At 51.4% G+C, this 17,316-nt stretch overlaps 1 protein-coding gene across 2 annotated transcripts; it reads left to right on the top strand.

Moving 5' to 3' along the window:
- Positions 1-586: 586 nt before the first annotated feature.
- On the top strand, positions 587-17,210 carry Wnk4 (WNK lysine deficient protein kinase 4). 2 transcript variants are annotated; one of them, XM_029483418.2, is made up of 19 exons: positions 587-1,292; positions 2,713-2,885; positions 3,743-3,963; positions 4,239-4,396; positions 5,077-5,165; positions 5,290-5,506; positions 8,033-8,297; positions 8,509-8,630; positions 8,867-8,925; positions 9,025-9,139; positions 9,382-9,498; positions 13,963-14,100; positions 14,810-14,852; positions 14,960-15,531; positions 15,612-15,672; positions 15,791-16,196; positions 16,285-16,484; positions 16,634-16,731; positions 16,839-17,210. In XM_029483418.2, exons 1-19 carry the CDS (start codon positions 684-686, stop codon positions 16,839-16,841), a joined length of 3,666 nt encoding a protein of 1,221 aa, XP_029339278.1. In that variant the 5' UTR covers positions 587-683; the 3' UTR covers positions 16,842-17,210. The 2 variants fall into 2 exon arrangements, with proteins under 2 accessions (XP_029339278.1, XP_021032975.1); XM_021177316.2 differs by having other exon boundaries at positions 14,957-15,531.
- Positions 17,211-17,316: the final 106 nt, after the last annotated feature.

Below are 17,316 nucleotides of genomic sequence, written 5' to 3'. Positions count from 1 at the left end.
GCCAAGGTGGGGTGGAGTTGATGGGTGACAAGCTCTTGGTTAGGACCGGGTGGTGGGGAGGGGCTTGACTGGAGTATACCCAACCCATCTGTGTGCAGGCCAGGGCCCTAGCTGAGCCAAGAAAACCATACCTTTCTAACACCCGATGTTAGGCCTGGGGCTACTACTCCTGATTAGGACCCGGAGCGCTGCCTTATCAAGGGTGCGCAGGCTGGTGGTGCCCCTCCCCCTCGCTGAGGCATAGGAGCAGCGGTCACTTTTCATCTCCTGTCCCAGTGTTCTCCAACTCCCCCACCCCAAACGTGTTTGCCCTCTCCTGGTGCGGGAGCTTACCCGCTGCAGCCTCCCACTCACTCAGCTCTTGCCGGGAAGAAGGTTTAAAGGCGGGGACTCTGGAAAGCAGGGCACGCAGCCGGGGGGCTAAGCAGCGGTCGAGATGAGGGGCAGTACCCCAGCTCCACACAGCAACTCGCCAGGCTCACAAGGGGCGGCCCTGGGGGGTGAGGACCGGTCTCGGCTGGGGGCGGGTCGTGGGGCGGAGCCGGGGGCGGGTCGCGGGGCAGGCCAGTCGGGGCCTGGGGCCCCAGCAGCTCAGCCGGAGTGCGGCGTACCCAGCCGGTCCGCCTGTCAGGCTGCCGCCTCCAGCCGCCTGGCTTTCCGTTTTGCGGCGCCTGGCCCTTCCCATGCTAGCACCTCGAAATACAGAGACCGGGGTCCCTATGTCCCAAACCGAGGCTGACCTGGCTCTGCGGCCATCTCCGGCTCTCACCTCTACGGGGCCGACTCGCCTGGGGCCACCTCCTCGCCGAGTGCGCCGCTTCTCTGGGAAGGCTGAGCCTCGGCCGCGCTCTTCGAGACCTAGCCGCCGCAGCTCAGTCGATCTGGGACTGCTGAGCTCCTGGTCTCAACCAGCCTCACTCCTTCCGGAACCCCCGGATCCTCTGGACTCCGCTGGCCCCACGAGGAGCCCACCTTCAAGCTCTAAAGAACCCCCCGAGGGCACATGGACCGGGGCAGCCCCTGTGAAGGCTGTGGACTCTGCATGTCCTGAGCTTACGGAATCTTCAGGAGGTCCAGGGTCCCGGGAGCCACCGAGGGTTCCTGATGCTGCAGCCCGGGAACGGCGGCGGGAGCAGGAAGAAAAAGAGGACACAGAAACCCAGGCTGTGGCAACGTCTCCGGACGGCCGATACCTCAAGTTTGACATTGAGATTGGAAGAGGTTCCTTCAAGACCGTGTATCGAGGGCTAGACACGGACACCACGGTAGAGGTGGCCTGGTGTGAGCTGCAGGTGTGGCTGGGCACCCCCTCTGTGGTGCCTCGGGATGGGGCCTTTGGGGGTCTTAGGTTGGGGAAACGGGAGGACAACATCAAAGGAAGGATCACTTTTTTTGTCAGCTGTCCAGGCGCTCTTGCTTTCCTTGCCGGCATGATTGTACTGACTCTGGGTGGTTTCAGGAGAAACTGAGCCGGGTGGTATATAGTGACTGCCAATGAGCATAGACAACTTCACTTTCAAACCTCTACAAATCTGAGGGCTGGAAAACTGGGTGGGCAGCGGGTAGCCCTCCAGTCTCTCCTGCCCCTTCCACTCTTGTTCCTTCAAGTTCTAAGACTTTCCGCTGTGACTCCGGACCACCACTCCCTCCTCCTCCTCCTCCTCCTCCTCCTCCTCCTCCTCCTCCTCCTCCTCCTCCTCCTCTCCCTCTTTACAGACTTAGAGATGTGGGAGTTCAGGAGCTGAGGACAAGGCCCTCTCCACCTCCAGAAAGATTTAGGGTAGTTGTGACAGAAGGGGGTTCTTCAGGCCCTTTCTGGAGCTGTCAACTTTACAGACTTCTCAACAGCTTCAAGGAGCAGGACAGGAAGCTCTAGCTCTAGCTGGAGTCCAGTCCGGTTTCTCATCCCTATGCATACCTGGGGTCTCCCTTTCCATTGCCAAAGGAGCTGAGCCCTTGTAACTTTTAGACTTCAGGAGGGTGTGGATTGGCAGTTTCTTCCTCCCGGGGCTCCCACTCTAAGTGTGAGTGGTCCCGGAAAATTTTAGGATACAAAACCAGGAGGAAGGGATAGGGCTTCTGGCATAGGGCTCTCTCCTAGTGACTGCTTAGTGCTGCGTCCCAGGCTCTAAGCCCCGCCTGGAAAATCAGCCAGACTCAGGGAAGGGGGAAGGAGAGGGAGAAAAGAGGGGTAGGGCAGCTCCAGCCGGGGGGGGGGGGGGGGGATAGCCTCCTGGCCTTGGATCTTTTCTTTTTTGGTATCTTCCTCAGACTCTGTCTAGATTCTGCAGTTCCTAGTTTTTAGGGCCAACCTCTTGACGGCCTCAATTCCCTGCTCCTAGTCTGCCTGCCGGCTGCCACCCCCCCACACCCCCTCACCCCACCCCGCCCCTTCCACGGTAGGCTCTGGAGGCCACAAAGGCGCTATTGAGTGCATAACTCCTAGACCTGGTTGCATAAAGGCGCTTGTGTCCAGCAGGGGGTCCAGAGTGCTGCCCCAGGCCCAGGGTGGATGTGTTTTAGAGCAATAAGAAAGGACCAGCCAAAAGTTGGGGGTCTACAGCCCTTCTGGCTAGCGGTCTCACCAACCATACCCCAGCTGTACGCTCCCGCCCTCATTTCTTCCCCCAGCCCTACCCCAGATGTCCCATGCTCCTCTTGGGGTGTGTGTGTGTCTGGAACTGATGTGACCCCCGTCACCCCATCCCACAGACCCGGAAACTCTCTCGGGCCGAGCGGCAGCGTTTCTCCGAAGAAGTTGAGATGCTCAAGGGGCTGCAACACCCCAACATCGTCCGCTTCTATGACTCCTGGAAGTCGGTGCTGAGGGGCCAGGTTTGCATCGTGCTGGTCACAGAACTCATGACCTCGGGCACGCTCAAGACGTGAGCTCTGGCCTGGGTGGGAGGGGGGAGGATAGAACATCACTCTGGCTCTGGGAACTTCTCCCAAGTCACTTCAAACTTGAAACCAGGCTCTCTCTCTCTTACCAGTCTGTGTGAATGTCAATGTGCACCGAGCATACAGGTCAAAATTTTAGGTGTCTTCGCCGCACCCTCATTTTCAACAGTGATGTCTCATAAGTCCTCCCACCGGTTTTCCCCCGCCCATCTTTGCCCTTACCTTGCTGCTCCACCACTGTCACCCTCCCAACTCCCAGCAGCCCTCCTAAACGGCCTTTCCCAATCTGCCCTCCCTTCAAGTTATACTATCTTCCTGCAAACCAGGGGAGACCTGACCCTTTGACTCCGCCTTTTAAACCTCTTCAAGATTTCCCACTGCCCTGGGGGTAAAGTCCGTTCAGTCCCCCAGACACACTCTCCTCTTGAGCAGAAGTTACAGACTAAAGCAATTCTCAGTGATTCCTCCCATTCTGAACTGTCACTACTGTGGCTCTCTAGCCTGGAAAGTCTCCATCCCTCCCTCCCCGTTTTCACCCTTGAACTTATATTCCTTCAAGACAAAAGTTAGTCCTTCCCCACTCTTGGGACCGTTAGTCATTCCTTCCGGCGCTCCCACAGCACCGTCCTTGGCTGCGGCCCTATCTGCGAATTTACCATCAGAATCATTTTGTAACCTGTTTACTGCACTCATTGATTCAGTTTCTTTCCGACCCAGACGGGTCTAAATTAAAATAATGCTGGCAGAGGAGGCAGAGGTGGTGGCAAGGATGGGTTAGGAAGGAATTTTCCAGTCCCGATAGATATCCCCGCCCTGACCACGGTTACACATCCTCTCCCAGGTACCTGAGGCGGTTCCGCGAAATGAAGCCCCGAGTCCTTCAGCGCTGGAGTCGCCAGATCCTACGGGGACTTCATTTCCTTCATTCCCGAGTGCCCCCCATCCTGCACCGAGATCTCAAGTGTGACAACGTCTTCATTACTGGCCCTTCAGGCTCTGTCAAAATCGGAGATCTCGGACTGGCCACGCTCAAGCGCGCCTCCTTTGCCAAGAGCGTCATTGGTGCGTCTCTCCAGCAGGACCCTTGCCACTGCTACCTTCTTTGCATAAGAAAAGAGCATGGGACCCCTCACACTGCTCCAGCAGAGCTACCGATCTAGGGAGACCCATTTTTCTTGCCCCCAACACAGGCTTTGGGCAAGAGTTGGTCACCAACACTCCAGAACCCCTGGGGTTGCTCTTGGGCTATTAAGACTCCCTCCGACCCCCGTATGATATACCCAAGTGGAGGGAGGAGCCAGGAGGAAGAAGCCTGATTCTTTCTGTGGGTCCAATAGGGACCCCGGAATTCATGGCCCCTGAGATGTACGAGGAAAAGTACGACGAGGCTGTGGATGTGTACGCCTTTGGCATGTGCATGCTGGAGATGGCTACGTCTGAGTATCCCTACTCCGAGTGTCAGAACGCAGCACAAATCTACCGCAAGGTCACTTCGGTGAGAAGGGTGGGGTTTGGGAATCCCCAGTGGCCCTCCCACTCTTCTGCGCTTTAACTAGTCTGCATGTAGCTCGTACCCTTTATATGGTCATATATTAATATATAATATTAGCACATACTATATTAACATATTAAGAGTATATACTACATATTGTACATATATTAAATTATGTATATATGTGTACACACATATACATATATGTATGTATATGTATATATATGTGTATCTACACACACACACATATATACACACACACACACACACACACACACACACACACATATATTTAATAAAACCAGGCCACCAGGACAGACAGAAAGATGCCCTGGTGAAACAGAAATGTATTGTATGCACATAAGCCCTTCACACAAGCTGGTAAGAATGTGTTTAATCCAAAGAGTTTACAGATAACTTCACATCCGATCTCAGTAGATCTTTCTAGTTGCCCGGCTAGGTGAGCCAGGCAAACGTTTTACCCTGTGCTTTACAAATGAGAGAACAAGCAGCTGGCAGACTTGGCCAAGGTCACACCAACACTATGTGGAGGGAATGGGATCGGAAATCGAGTTTTCAGTACCAGCATCCTCCCCCAACCTCCCCCAGGCCTTGGCGCCTGCCTGCACTGCAGACTCGCGGGTCGCAGGCAACCCGAGGCCTCATGAGATCCCTTCTCTCAGGGCACAAAGCCCAACAGCTTCTACAAGGTGAAGATGCCAGAGGTGAAGGAGATCATTGAAGGCTGCATCCGCACGGATAAGAATGAGAGGTGGGGTCTGGGGCAGAGACGGGATAGAGATGATGGGGCAGTGGCAGTGGTCTCCGGGGCAGAGACGGGATGGAGATGATGGGGCAGTGGCAGCGGTCTCCGCTCACTGTCTGGCGGTCCCCAGGTTCACCATCCAGGATCTCCTGGCCCATGCGTTCTTCCGCGAGGAACGAGGTGTGCACGTGGAGCTGGCAGAGGAAGATGATGGAGAGAAGCCGGGCCTCAAGCTCTGGCTACGCATGGAGGATGCGCGGCGCGGGGGGCGCCCACGAGACAACCAGGCCATCGAGTTCCTGTTCCAGCTTGGCCGGGACGCTGCGGAGGAGGTGGCTCAGGAGATGGTGAGGAGAGTATAGATAGATCCTGCTTTGCTTGCGTGTGTAATAGACAATCTACCATCAGTCATCAGGAGGGGCCAGGGTGCTGCTCTGGAGTAGTGAGCAGAGAGCCCCTACCCAGAACTGTAGCTCCTACAGGGGTCTCTCCGCCTCTTCGCCCTAATCCGTCTGCGCACACCAGGGTTCTTTTTTGACAAATCCTGGAAACCCTAACCTCACTCACTTCTTTGCCTTGCAGATTCGTTTATCACAGAATGCCCTTCTTGGCAATTTATCTCTTTATTTTTCCCTCTCCACCTTCTTTGTCTCTTCCCCCGTCTATGCTTAGCATCATCAGTTCCAGGACGGTCACTAAATGCTTCTTTTCAAATCCGTGGGTTGGGGTGAGGGATGGAGGTGGCTTTATAACAACCTCAAATCTTGGACTTACCTGAATACATTTCCCGTCCCTCTCCTTTGCTAGACTAGAAACTATCCGTGGTTGGATAATATTTTACTGATTTTTTTCCCCTCAGTCCTTTACTGTTTGGCAATAGTAGGTGCTCCTTAACGTTACGTGTGACTTAAAGAAAGAAAGCATTTTCACGTGACCCTCTTGGGAGGGCAATGGAATGTATGCTTGGAGAGACTGACAGTTTTGTCTAGAGTCCTAAGAAAACAAATGACAAAGAGGGATGTAATCTTAAGCCTTTTAGATTTGAAATCAGATGGCCCTTTTACTCACCCAGCAAAGCCCACAGCGAAACTGATGGAAAAGGAGAGGGGAGGTGATGGGCAGAGATTAGTGGAAGAGAGGGTACGTGTGGAGATAGATGCCAGGGCAGAACTTTGAGAGCTTGTTGAGAACCTGAATGGAAGGAGGGGTGAGAATATGGGATTCTCAATAGAGGAGTGGCAGTTTTGAGGTCAAGGGTCATATGTAATGGGTCAAGAAGCTGGCTTAGTGGGGCATGGTTGTTTGTTTTCTGTGTTTTGTTTTTTTAAGTTTTATTTATTTACTTTATGTATCTGAGTATACTGTAGCTGTCTTCAGTCACACCAGAAGAGGGTATCCCATTACAGATAGTTGTGAGTCACCATGTGGCTGCTGGGAATTGAACTCAGGTCCTCTGGAAGAGCAATCAGTGCTCTTAATGGCTGAACCATCTCTCTAGCCCCAGGGGTCACTTTTTTTTTTTTTTTAATCCCAGCACCCGGGAGGCAGAGGTAGATGAACCTCTTATGATTCCAGCCAGTGAGATCACCCAGCACAAAAGCAATCTTCAAAGCACTGCCCAGCTTGACCCAAGAGTCAGTCTTTTTAGAGTGGCATCTTGTTTATTTTGTATGTGACTGTGCACATGTATGTGGGGGTCACAGGTGCCTCAGCATGCATGTAGAGATCGAGAACAACTTGTGGGAGGGAGTCAGTTCTCTCCTTCCATCATGTGGGCCCTGGAGATCACACTCAGGCTGTCAGGCTTGGCCACAGCTACCTTTTAGACACAGAGACATTTTACCTGCCCTCAAGATCAAATCTTCATCTAGTATCTGTAAGGGAGCAAGGGATTCCTCTGTGTGTGATGTACTTTGTGTGTGTGTGTGGGGGGGTATGTGTGCACATGCTTTACATGGGTATCAGAGGCTAGAAATCAGGTCTTTATGGTTGCAGTATCATGTCCAAAACAACAATGGCAAAATGTATCCCATAATGTTATTGAGGAGACTTAAGGATGATGAGTTTAGTTAACACAGATGGTCATTAATCAATAAATAGTTCCTTCCTTATTCCTAGAGACTTCAAAAAGGTGTCCTTATAGCCCCTCCCCCATGTACAGATGTGTATGTACGTATTTGTGAAGTCAGTTTAAAGATGTCCTGATCCTGATGGATCTATTCGCCCCTCCCCTCTCTCTGCACGTACAGATGTGTAAGTGTATGCATGTGGAAGCCAGAAGTTACTTTGCATGTTATATCTCAGGAACCAGCAACCTTGTTTTTTCTTATTTTATTTTACTTTATTTTATTTTATGTGAGTACATTGCTGTCTTCAGACACACCAGAAGAGGGCAACAGATCCCATTACAGATGGTTGTGAGCCACCATGTGGTTACTGGGAATTGAACTCAGGACCTCTAGAAGAGTAGTCAGTGCTCTTAACCGCTGAGCCAGTCCAGCAACCTTGGTTTTTTGAGACAGGGTTTCTTTCTCTGTGTAGTTCTGGCTGTCCTAGAACTCACTCTGTAGACCAGGCAGGCCTCAAACTCAGAGACTGCCTACATCTGCCTCCAGAGTTCTGGGGTTAATGGGCAGACAGGGTTTCTTACTGGGACTTGGGGTTTGCTGATTAGGCTAAACCGACTGGCCAGCAAGCTCCGGGGCTCTGCTTTCTCTGCCTCCCCAGTGCTTTGTGCGAGCACTGGGGCTTAGGCTTATGCTATAAAGCATAAGCTTGGTGCAGCAAACATTTTACTAACTTAGGAAGCTCCCCAGTCCCTGCTTGATCTCTGGGGGAATCTGAAACTGTTGCCCATCCCATCCTGACTCCAGGTAGCCTTGGGCTTAGTCTGTGAAGCTGACTACCAGCCAGTGGCCCGTGCAGTTCGAGAACGGGTTGCTGCTATCCAGCGGAAGCGGGAGAAGCTTCGAAAAGCTAGGGAATTGGAGGTTCTCCCACCAGACTCAGGACCTCCTCCAGCAACTGTGTCTACGGCTCCGGGCCCTCCCAGTGCCTTCCCCCCAGAGCCTGAGGAACCAGAGGCTGACCAGCATCAATCCTTCCTCTTCCGCCATGCCAGCTACTCATCTACTACATGTATGTCACCCCCACTTTGAGTTCTAGGTCCCCAAAGTCCAGCCCAACCCAGCTTTCCAGCTCTAGCCATGAACCTTCCTTTAGGGACAAACACTCCCACAATTGCCTCCTGGCTCCAGGCCCCTCTTTGCTCAGACAGGTCCCCTCCTCTACCACCACAGTCCTTTCTTATTCTTATTCTTATTTTTTGATCCACTCCTTCCCCTACCAGCTGATTGCGAGACTGATGGCTACCTCAGTTCCTCCGGCTTCCTGGATGCCTCAGACCCTGCCCTTCAGCCCCCTGGGGGGTTACCATCCAGCCCTGCTGAATCCCATCTCTGCTTGCCCTCGGTGAGAGGGGGTCACCTGGGAGCCTTCCAGCCGGTTAAAGTCTAAGACCTATCCCTCTGTCCTGAATCTCAACCCTCTAACTCGTTCTCTGGGTTCCTGAAACACACTATTCTTGCCTGTATGTCTCCAATTCTGTTTCCCTAGTATTCTCCTCACATCCTGACACCATTTCCCCGGGTCTCCACAATCATCAGCCGCTGTTATCTCCTGACCTCATGAATTCTATCGTCTTTCAGGGTTTTGCCTTGTCTATTCCACGGTCTGGCCCTGGCAGTGACTTTTCTCCTGGGGATAGGTATGTTCTGGTTTAAGTTGTGGGTAGCAGGGTGAGACACAGAATGTTCTGGGTTTCCACTGTCTACTTAAACCCTTCTGTCTCCCTTTCCTGGTCCAGCTACGCCTCAGATGCGGCATCAGGCCTTAGTGATATGGGAGAAGGGGGGCAAATGAGGAAAAATCCAGTGAAGACTCTTCGACGGAGACCTCGATCCCGGCTCCGGGTCACTAGTGTAAGGAGGGCCAAGGAACTTCCCGGAAGATGGGGCAGGGGGGCAGAAAACTGGAGTTGTCCTGTGTGACTGGTGATGCTTTGACACATCTAGTCTAGTTTCAATGCCAGACTCTGGGTAGAGAATCTGTTCTCAACGTCCACTCTGGCCAGAGTGCATCGGCTATAGCAGGGTGGAAACACATGGCCGAGGCAGAGGCAGAGGCATTGATTGCTTCCCTTGTGCTGCCTTTGAATCTGAAGGTCTCAGACCAGAGCGACAGAGTTGTCGAGTGTCAGCTGCAGACTCACAACAGCAAGATGGTGACGTTCCGATTTGATCTGGATGGGGACAGCCCAGAAGAAATTGCAGCTGCCATGGTGAGCAGGAGAGAGATGAGGACAGAGTGTTTGGCTTCTATGTAAGCTCTTCCCTCCCTGTATCCACTGGTGCTGACATTTATACACTGACCCGGCAGCGAGGGTGTATAAACACTGGTCGGCAGGGCGACTCTGAAGATGCTTTGGCCTTTGTGCGGGGGAGATTTCTGTGTATCCAGTCTGGTTAAGCACTTTGCTATCCGATGTGGACTGGGGAGATAAGAGTGATGTGAGTTCCTCCTAGAGGTGTCACAGGTGGCTGGAAGTAAAGGATGGACTGGAGTAGCGTGGGAAGGAGTGGGATTTGCCCAGGTCCTGGCAGATGAGTAGCATTGGTGGGGAAGTGAAGCAGGGGGGGATGTGGGGAGAAGGGCATGGCTTTCTGGAAGCATGGCATGAGCAACGCCATTAGTGCTGAGTACTGGGACAATTTAGGGAGGAGACCACTGTCACTGGAGAAAAGGGATCCTGCAGGAGTGTCCTGGGAAGTGGAATTCAGCACATATCATAAGAGCTAAAGAAGGACAGCTGGGGGCAGTTCATGCCTGTAATCTTAGCTCTTAGCCAGAAGATCAATGATTGGGGTCATCCTTGGCTGCACAGCAGTTCAGGGCTAACCCAGGCTACATGAGACTTTGTGAAGCAAACAAAGGAAGTTAGGCAGAGAGGGACATGCTGAAAATGGGTGGGGTTTTGGTTTGTTTGTTTGTTTGTTTGTTTATTCATTTGTTTTTTTTTTTTAGATTTTTAAAACTTTTATTTTAATGTATGAGTGCTCTGCTGAGTGTACACTTGTATGCCAGAACGGGGCATCAGATCCTCTATAAATGGTTGTGAGCCACCATGTGGGTGGTGGGGATTGAACTCAGGACCTCTGGAAGTACAGCCAGTGTTCTTAGTCACAGAGCCATCTCTCCAGCCTGAGAATGTATTTTAAAGACTGTTCTGCTGTGAGATAGGGGAGGTTTTAGGAGTAAAGACTCGGTGGACAGAGGAAGCCAGGTAGGCAGCGAGGAGAAATGAAATAGAGGAGAAGAAGAAAGGCTGAAACTGTGGGTTGTCTCAGGGAAATCGCTGTGTAGTCCAGGAAGCTCTTGACGTCGTAAAGTGTGGGTAGTGGATGCCCAATAAATATTTGCTGAGTTGATACGCTAGGAAGGCAAGGGGAAGGGATATCAAGGGCACCCTGTATCAGAGGACCAAAGAGGAGCAGGCTACTCAGAGAGAAGTTGGAAATGAGAGCAGGGTTGTTGGTTTTTTTTTTTGTTTGTTTGTTTTTTTAAGAGTCATGGTGAGCTTGAGTAATAGCCGAGTTAAGGGTCTCCATGGCAACAGGAAATGGCCAGGCAGAGCTGGAGAGGGATGGGTTTGGGAGTCCTCAGTCCAGAGCTGAGGGTGAAAATAGACCTGCAAGGCAAGGCGAGAGACCAGGAAACTTTGAGGGTGTCTCGTGAAAACTTCCCCGTTCAGAACAAGAAGGGGGAGACAAGGTCCTGAAAGACAGGAAGTTGGAGCCAAAGAAGCAGAGGGACATTAGTGAGGATAGAGTGAGTTCCAAGCAGGTGGCATAGAGGGGATCCTGAGGCAAGACCACCCTGGCTTTTGCTAGAAGTCTTGATGGGAGACTGTTTCAACAGAACGGGGTGGCAGGGGCCAGATGATGTATAGAAACATCAGAAGAATTTAGGAATTCTTCCCTAAAGCCTAGTCTCCAGAACAAAGAAAAGTGTCACCTGTCACCTAAGGCTTGTCATCTTCAGCCACGTCTCCTGACCCTTCCAGAATCTTTAATAAGCTACACAAATTTCTGAGCAGTTCCTAGAAATGTCTGGGTGCCTTTCTGCCTCTGCTTCTTCTCTCTACTTGGGGTCTGTAGGTCTGAAAAATCCCATGGTTCCCTTGCCCACCCAGAAGCCACACAGTCCAAGTAACCCAGCCCTGAACTCCAGCTCCCTTCCCCTTTCCACCAGTTCACTCCTCTGTAGCAGGGTTTGAAACTTGGATCTAATCTTACTGCTTTTCATCGTCATTGGATATTTGCGACTCTAAAACTAGGAAGTGTGGCCTTTACACTATAGTCCATCCAACTCCACCAGGGTCCTGTCTTCAGACTGTTCTGCCTTTTGTAAGGCTGTTTTCTTGGCCTCAGCTGTTCTTCTGTCTCTTCTGATGGCTAGCTAGGGTAGACTGGAAGAAAGACTAGCTTAGCAGTGGTTCTCAACCTTCCTAATGCTGTGAGCCTTTAAGTATAGTTCCTTCTGTTATGGTGCCCTCCAGTCATAAAAGTATTTTGTCGTTATTCATAATTGTAATTTTGCTACTGTTTTGAATCACAATATCAATATCTGCTATAGAGGATATCTGACATATGACCCTGAAGGTTGAGAACTAGCTTGTCCCTGGGCTTTTCTGTAACACCTGAGTTCAAGTTTAATGTGCTTAAATTTGGTGAACGTGGCCAGGTTCCATTTCTCTTCTTCTATCCCCTCCTTGTCCCTTCCTTCTCCTTCAGTTGTGCTGGAAATCAAATCCAGGACCCTGTGGCAAATGCCGTCTCACTGAGCTATACCCCTAGCCTCTTGGGCAGGTTTCTTTGCCTCTCTGAACCTTAGCTGTTCATTGATTACTCTGTGTTTTTCAAAGGTGTGATCTAACCTGGTGATGTGTGTAAGTGGCCATAGACCCTCAGTGGGGGGTTGCTTTTCTTACTCCACATGTGTGAAGTTCTGCATCAAATGTTCATAGTGTGATGCCATCCCAGCTTCTCCCATCCCCAGAGGTGCATGACTGGTTTCTTCATTGGAATAGCATTGGGGAAGGTGATTACAGACTTTTTTAAAAATATATTTATTTATTTATTTATTATATGTAAGTACACTGTAGCTGTCTTCAGACACTCCAGAAGAGAGCATCAGATTTTGTTACGGATGGTTGTAAACCACCATGTCGTTGCTGGGATTTGAACTCAGGACCTTTGGAAGAGCAGTCGGCACTCTTAACCGCTGAGCCATCTCACCAGCCCAATTACAGACTTTTATTACATTCATTTATTTGTGTCTGGAGGGCATAAGAAAACCAGAGTCATTCTTCTCCTTTCACCTTATGGTCACGTGACTGAGCTCCTACAGTTGAGCTTGGTGATAAACAGCTCTACCCAGCTTGCTGCTCCAATTACAGATTTTTTTCTTTTTTCTTTTTGTTGTTGTTTTGTTTTTTGAGACAGGGTTTCTCTGTGTAGCTCTGGCTGTCCTGGAACTCACTCTGTAGACCAGGCTGGTCTCAAACTCAGAAATCTGCCTGCCTCTGCCTGAACAAGTAATGGGATTAAAGGCTTGCGCCACCACTGCCTGGCCCAATTTCAGATTATTAACACTTTTTAAATTGTGGAGTTTTTTGTTGTTGGTGTTGATTTTTTTTTTTTTTTTGTGATTTTTGAGACATGGTTTCATTGTGTAGTTCTGGCTGTCCTAGAACTCACTTTGTAGACCCTGCTGAGCTCCAACTCACAGAGATCCACCTGCCTCTGTCTCCCATGGGACTGGGATTAAAGGCATTTATCACCATACCTGGCTAAATTGTGGTTAAAAAAAGAATCCAGACATATAGTAAGTGGGGCCTAGTGGCATATACCAGCCCCAAGGCAGGTGAGAGTGGAGGATTGCTATGAGTTTGAAGCCACTCTGGATAATGTAGTGAGACCCTGGCTCCCAACCTCAGGTACTCAATGTCTGTGAAGTGGAAAGTGACATTTACCATGGATGCATGGATTTAACCTTGCCAGGTGTGAATGGGATCCCATGTGACATTCTTTATAATCTTCATGTGAGTGCAGAAATTGTGTTCAAAAGTGTGTAACGGTGGAACTTCGGGTTCTTTCAGTGGACCTGAGTTCAAACAGTGTGGCACTGGGTCAGCTGAACTGTTTCAAATAATATTTTTAAGTGATGTATTAATTTATTTTATGTGCATTACTGTTTTGTCTGCATGTATGTCTGTGTGAGGGTGTCAGGTCCTTTAGAACTGGAATTATGGACAGCTGTGAGCTGCCACGTGGGATCCTGGGAACTGAAGTCAGGTGATCTGGAAGAACAGCCACTGCTCTTCACTGCTGAGCCATCTCTCCAGCCCTGGGCCATCTGAACTTCACCTGAGCATTAGTTATCTTCACTGCAAAGGGAGGATATTAATAGACCATAGCTGTTGGTGTTAACTGTGATGGTACAGGAAAGCATTGGTGTATACAGCACAGGCATCCTAAGAATGTTAACTCCTTTCCTCCTGGACTACATATCTCATGGACCACCAGTCCCTGTGGCACAGACACATACTTAGCAATTGGTGCAGTAGTACGTAGTACATGTACTTAGCAATTGATACACTGGTATCATCAGTTGGGTTTAAACATCGGGAGCAGGGCAGTCAGGATGAGATGATACCCTTCTCCCATCCCATAACCCCTGCCAGGTATATAATGAGTTCATCCTGCCCTCGGAGCGAGATGGATTCCTGAGCCGGATCCGGGAGATTATCCAGCGAGTGGAGACCCTGCTGAAGAGAGATGCTGGTCCCCCAGAGGCTGCTGAAGATGCCCTGAGCCCCCAGGTTAGGCCTCTAGACATCTCTAGCAGGACCAGACTCTGCCCTCAGAGTTCTGCTTGGATTAACTTCTCTTTGAGTTTGAGGACCTTAGAAATGTTTCTTACTTTGTTTGCGGCTTTCATCCACGAACTTGTTCTAGAAAGCTGTGAATGAAGATTTTTTTCAGCTTGCTATTTTGAAATAAGTGCAGACTCACAGAGAGAAGAAGCTACAAGACCTGTAGAGCACGTCCCTAGATGCCCTTAGCCCAGATTTGTTGGTTGCTAATATTTTTTAAGACTAGCTTTCCTATCCTTCCTCTGTATTATATGTTATGTTCCTTTGAGCCGCTGAGAACATGCTGGCAGGTCTCATGCCTCTTTATCGCTAGTTTATTTAGCGCACACACTTTTGAATCCTGAGAAGTTCATGTCTCTTAATTCCTAGACGCTCACGGGTTGTAGTTTAAGAATCCCAAATCTGGTTGGGCATGGTGGTGCATAGTGGTGCACGCCTTTAATCCCAGCACTCGGGAGGCAGAGGCAGGTGGATTTCTGAGTTCGAGGCCAGCCTGGTCTACAGAGTGAGTTCCAGGACAGTCAGAGCTATAGAGAGAAACCCTGTCTCAAAAAAAAAACTATTAAAAAAAAAAAAAAAAGAATCCCAAGTCTGCAACTTCCCATCTGTGACTTGGCTTTCCCCACTGTGACTAGGCTCCCTTTTTCTCCCTCAGGAAGAGCCAGCAGCCCTGCCTGCCCTCCCAGGCCCCCCCAATGGTAGGTTCTGTATCTGTGCCTGCTCACCCCAACCTCTGGGTTGACCTTGTGGAGGGTGAAGGGTATAGGTGTTAGTGGTCTCAATTTCAACCCTTCCTCTTCAGCAGAGCCCCAGAGAAGCATCTCCCCAGAACAGAGGAGCTGGGCAGCCTTCTCCACCTCTCCATCTTCTCCTGGCACCCCCTTGTCCCCTGGGACCCCCTTTTCCCCTGGGACCCCTCCTGTCTTCCCATGCCCCATCTTTCCTATCACCTCACCCTCATGCTATCCCTGCCCGTTCTCCCAGGTCTCTTCAAACCCCTATCCACAGGCCCCCAGCTCCCTGCTTCCCTTATCCTCCAATGCTTCTCAGGTTCCACTCCCATCCTCCTCTCTTCCCATCAGCTCTCCCCTCCCATTCTCTCCTAGTTATCCCCAAGACCCTCTTAGCCCCACTTCTCTTCCCGTCTGCCCCTCTCCTCCCTCTCTCCCCTCAACCACAGCAGCCCCTCTCCTCTCTCTGGCTAGTGCCTTCTCTCTGGCTGTGATGACTGTGGCCCAGTCCCTGCTGTCCCCATCCCCTGGGCTTCTTTCTCAGTCTCCTCCAGCCCCTCCAGGTCCTCTGCCTAGCCTGCCCCTTCCCCTTGCTTCTTGTGACCAGGAGAGCCTTTCAGCCCAAACAGCTGAGACAGTGAATGAGGTGAGTTGGGTATGAAGAGGGCTAGGAAAACAAGGTGGGCTTCTGGATCTTCCCCTTCCTCATGGTACCATACTTGGCAGGCTTCCCGAAATCCTGCTCAGCCACTACTGGGTGATGCTAGACTGGCACCTATATCTGAAGGTGAGGCCTCTAACCCCTGACCTTCCCCTGCCTCTTAGTCCCAGTGCCTTACATTCTGCTAGATTTCTTTCTTTCTTTCTTTTTAATCCTCTTCACCTCCCTCCTTATCTTCCCGCAGAGGGAAAGCCCCAGCTTGTTGGCCGTTTCCAAGTGACTTCATCTAAGGAACCAGCAGAGCCTCCCCTGCAACCAGCATCCCCAACTCTCTCCAGATCCCTAAAGCTGCCAAGCCCTCCGCTGACCTCAGAGAGCTCAGACACAGAGGACAGTGCTGCAGGAGGCCCAGAGACCAGGGAGGCTCTGGCAGAGAGTGACCGTGTGGCCGAAGGCCTGGGGGTTGCGGTCGATGATGAAAAGGATGAAGGGAAGGAACCCCTACTTGGAGGCAGTTCCCCAATCTTGAGCCATCCCAGCCCAGTGTGGATGAACTACTCCTACAGCAGCCTGTGTCTGAGCAGTGAGGAGTCGGAGAGCAGCGGGGAAGACGAGGAGTTCTGGGCTGAGCTGCAGAACCTTCGGCAGAAGTGAGTCTGGGGACAATGGCAGAGCTGGAGGTGAACCTGAGAGAACAGTGTTTGACTAGCCTTTTCCTGCCCGCCCGTGCATCCTCAGGCACTTGTCGGAAGTGGAGGCACTACAGACGCTACAGAAGAAGGAAATCGAGGACTTATACAGCCGGCTTGGGAAACAGCCCCCACCTGGTATTGTAGCTCCAGCTGCTATGCTGTCCTGCCGCCAGCGCCGCCTCTCGAAGGGCAGCTTTCCCACCTCCCGCCGCAACAGCCTGCAGCGCTCTGATCTCCCTGGTCCTGGTGAGACCCCTTTTCCTTGAGACTCCTTCCCCATCGGCACGGTCTTCTTCCAGCCCTGGTGGTCTACCCTTGGTTCTGGGGAACTAGGCCCCCCCTTCTCGCTGCCCCTCCCTCCACTTAGCGTTCTCCTTCCCTCATCCTGCTCCCAGGCATCATGCGAAGGAACTCTCTGAGTGGCAGCAGCACCGGCTCCCAGGAGCAGCGGGCAAGCAAGGGGGTGACATTCGCCGGGGATATTGGCAGGATGGTGAGGGGCGGGCCCAAGGAAGGGAGAGCCGAGGGCATGGTGGCTGGCAGCAGCTCTGCCGTCCTGTTCTTTGGACATTGCTTCAGCATTTTTCTTTTCCCCTCCAGTGAATTCAGACCAGAAGTCCTATGTCTCCCCAACACCAGGGCCTCACCATGGCCCATGGCCTCTCAGAATCTGATGTTTTTTGTGACCAACTCAACTCAGCCAAGAACACCCCAGCACTGAGTGGGTAGAAGGCCCGTGGGCATGGAGAGTGCATTGTGTTGTTATCCTGAAGAGTCAAAACCTTTCGGGTTCTCTTTGCTGTGTGGAAATCTCATTTCTGTAGCCTACCCCACCTGCCCTCCCCAGGCAAGGGCTGACCACTAAGCAATCCGAGTCCAGATGCTTGCGGAAGGCCAGCTTCCAGCTGGGAGAGTGGAGGGGCTGTGCTCCTGCCACCAAAGTTAACCGCAACCAATAAAAATACTGAGGAGAAAGGCTGTGGGTCTGTATCTCATGCCTTAGGGAGGGGGTGGGGGACAAAGACTTGTGAAGCAGGCAAGAAGGGTGAGGAACTCGAAGCCATTCTCCTCTCACAAT

This window comes from Mus caroli, unplaced genomic scaffold (assembly GCF_978045245.1).
Source record: "Mus caroli unplaced genomic scaffold, Mus_caroli_1 scaffold_13, whole genome shotgun sequence".
Lineage (NCBI taxonomy): Eukaryota > Metazoa > Chordata > Mammalia > Rodentia > Muridae > Mus > Mus caroli.
Note: the sequence above shows the minus strand (reverse complement) of the source record. Positions and strands in the feature narration are given on the sequence as shown.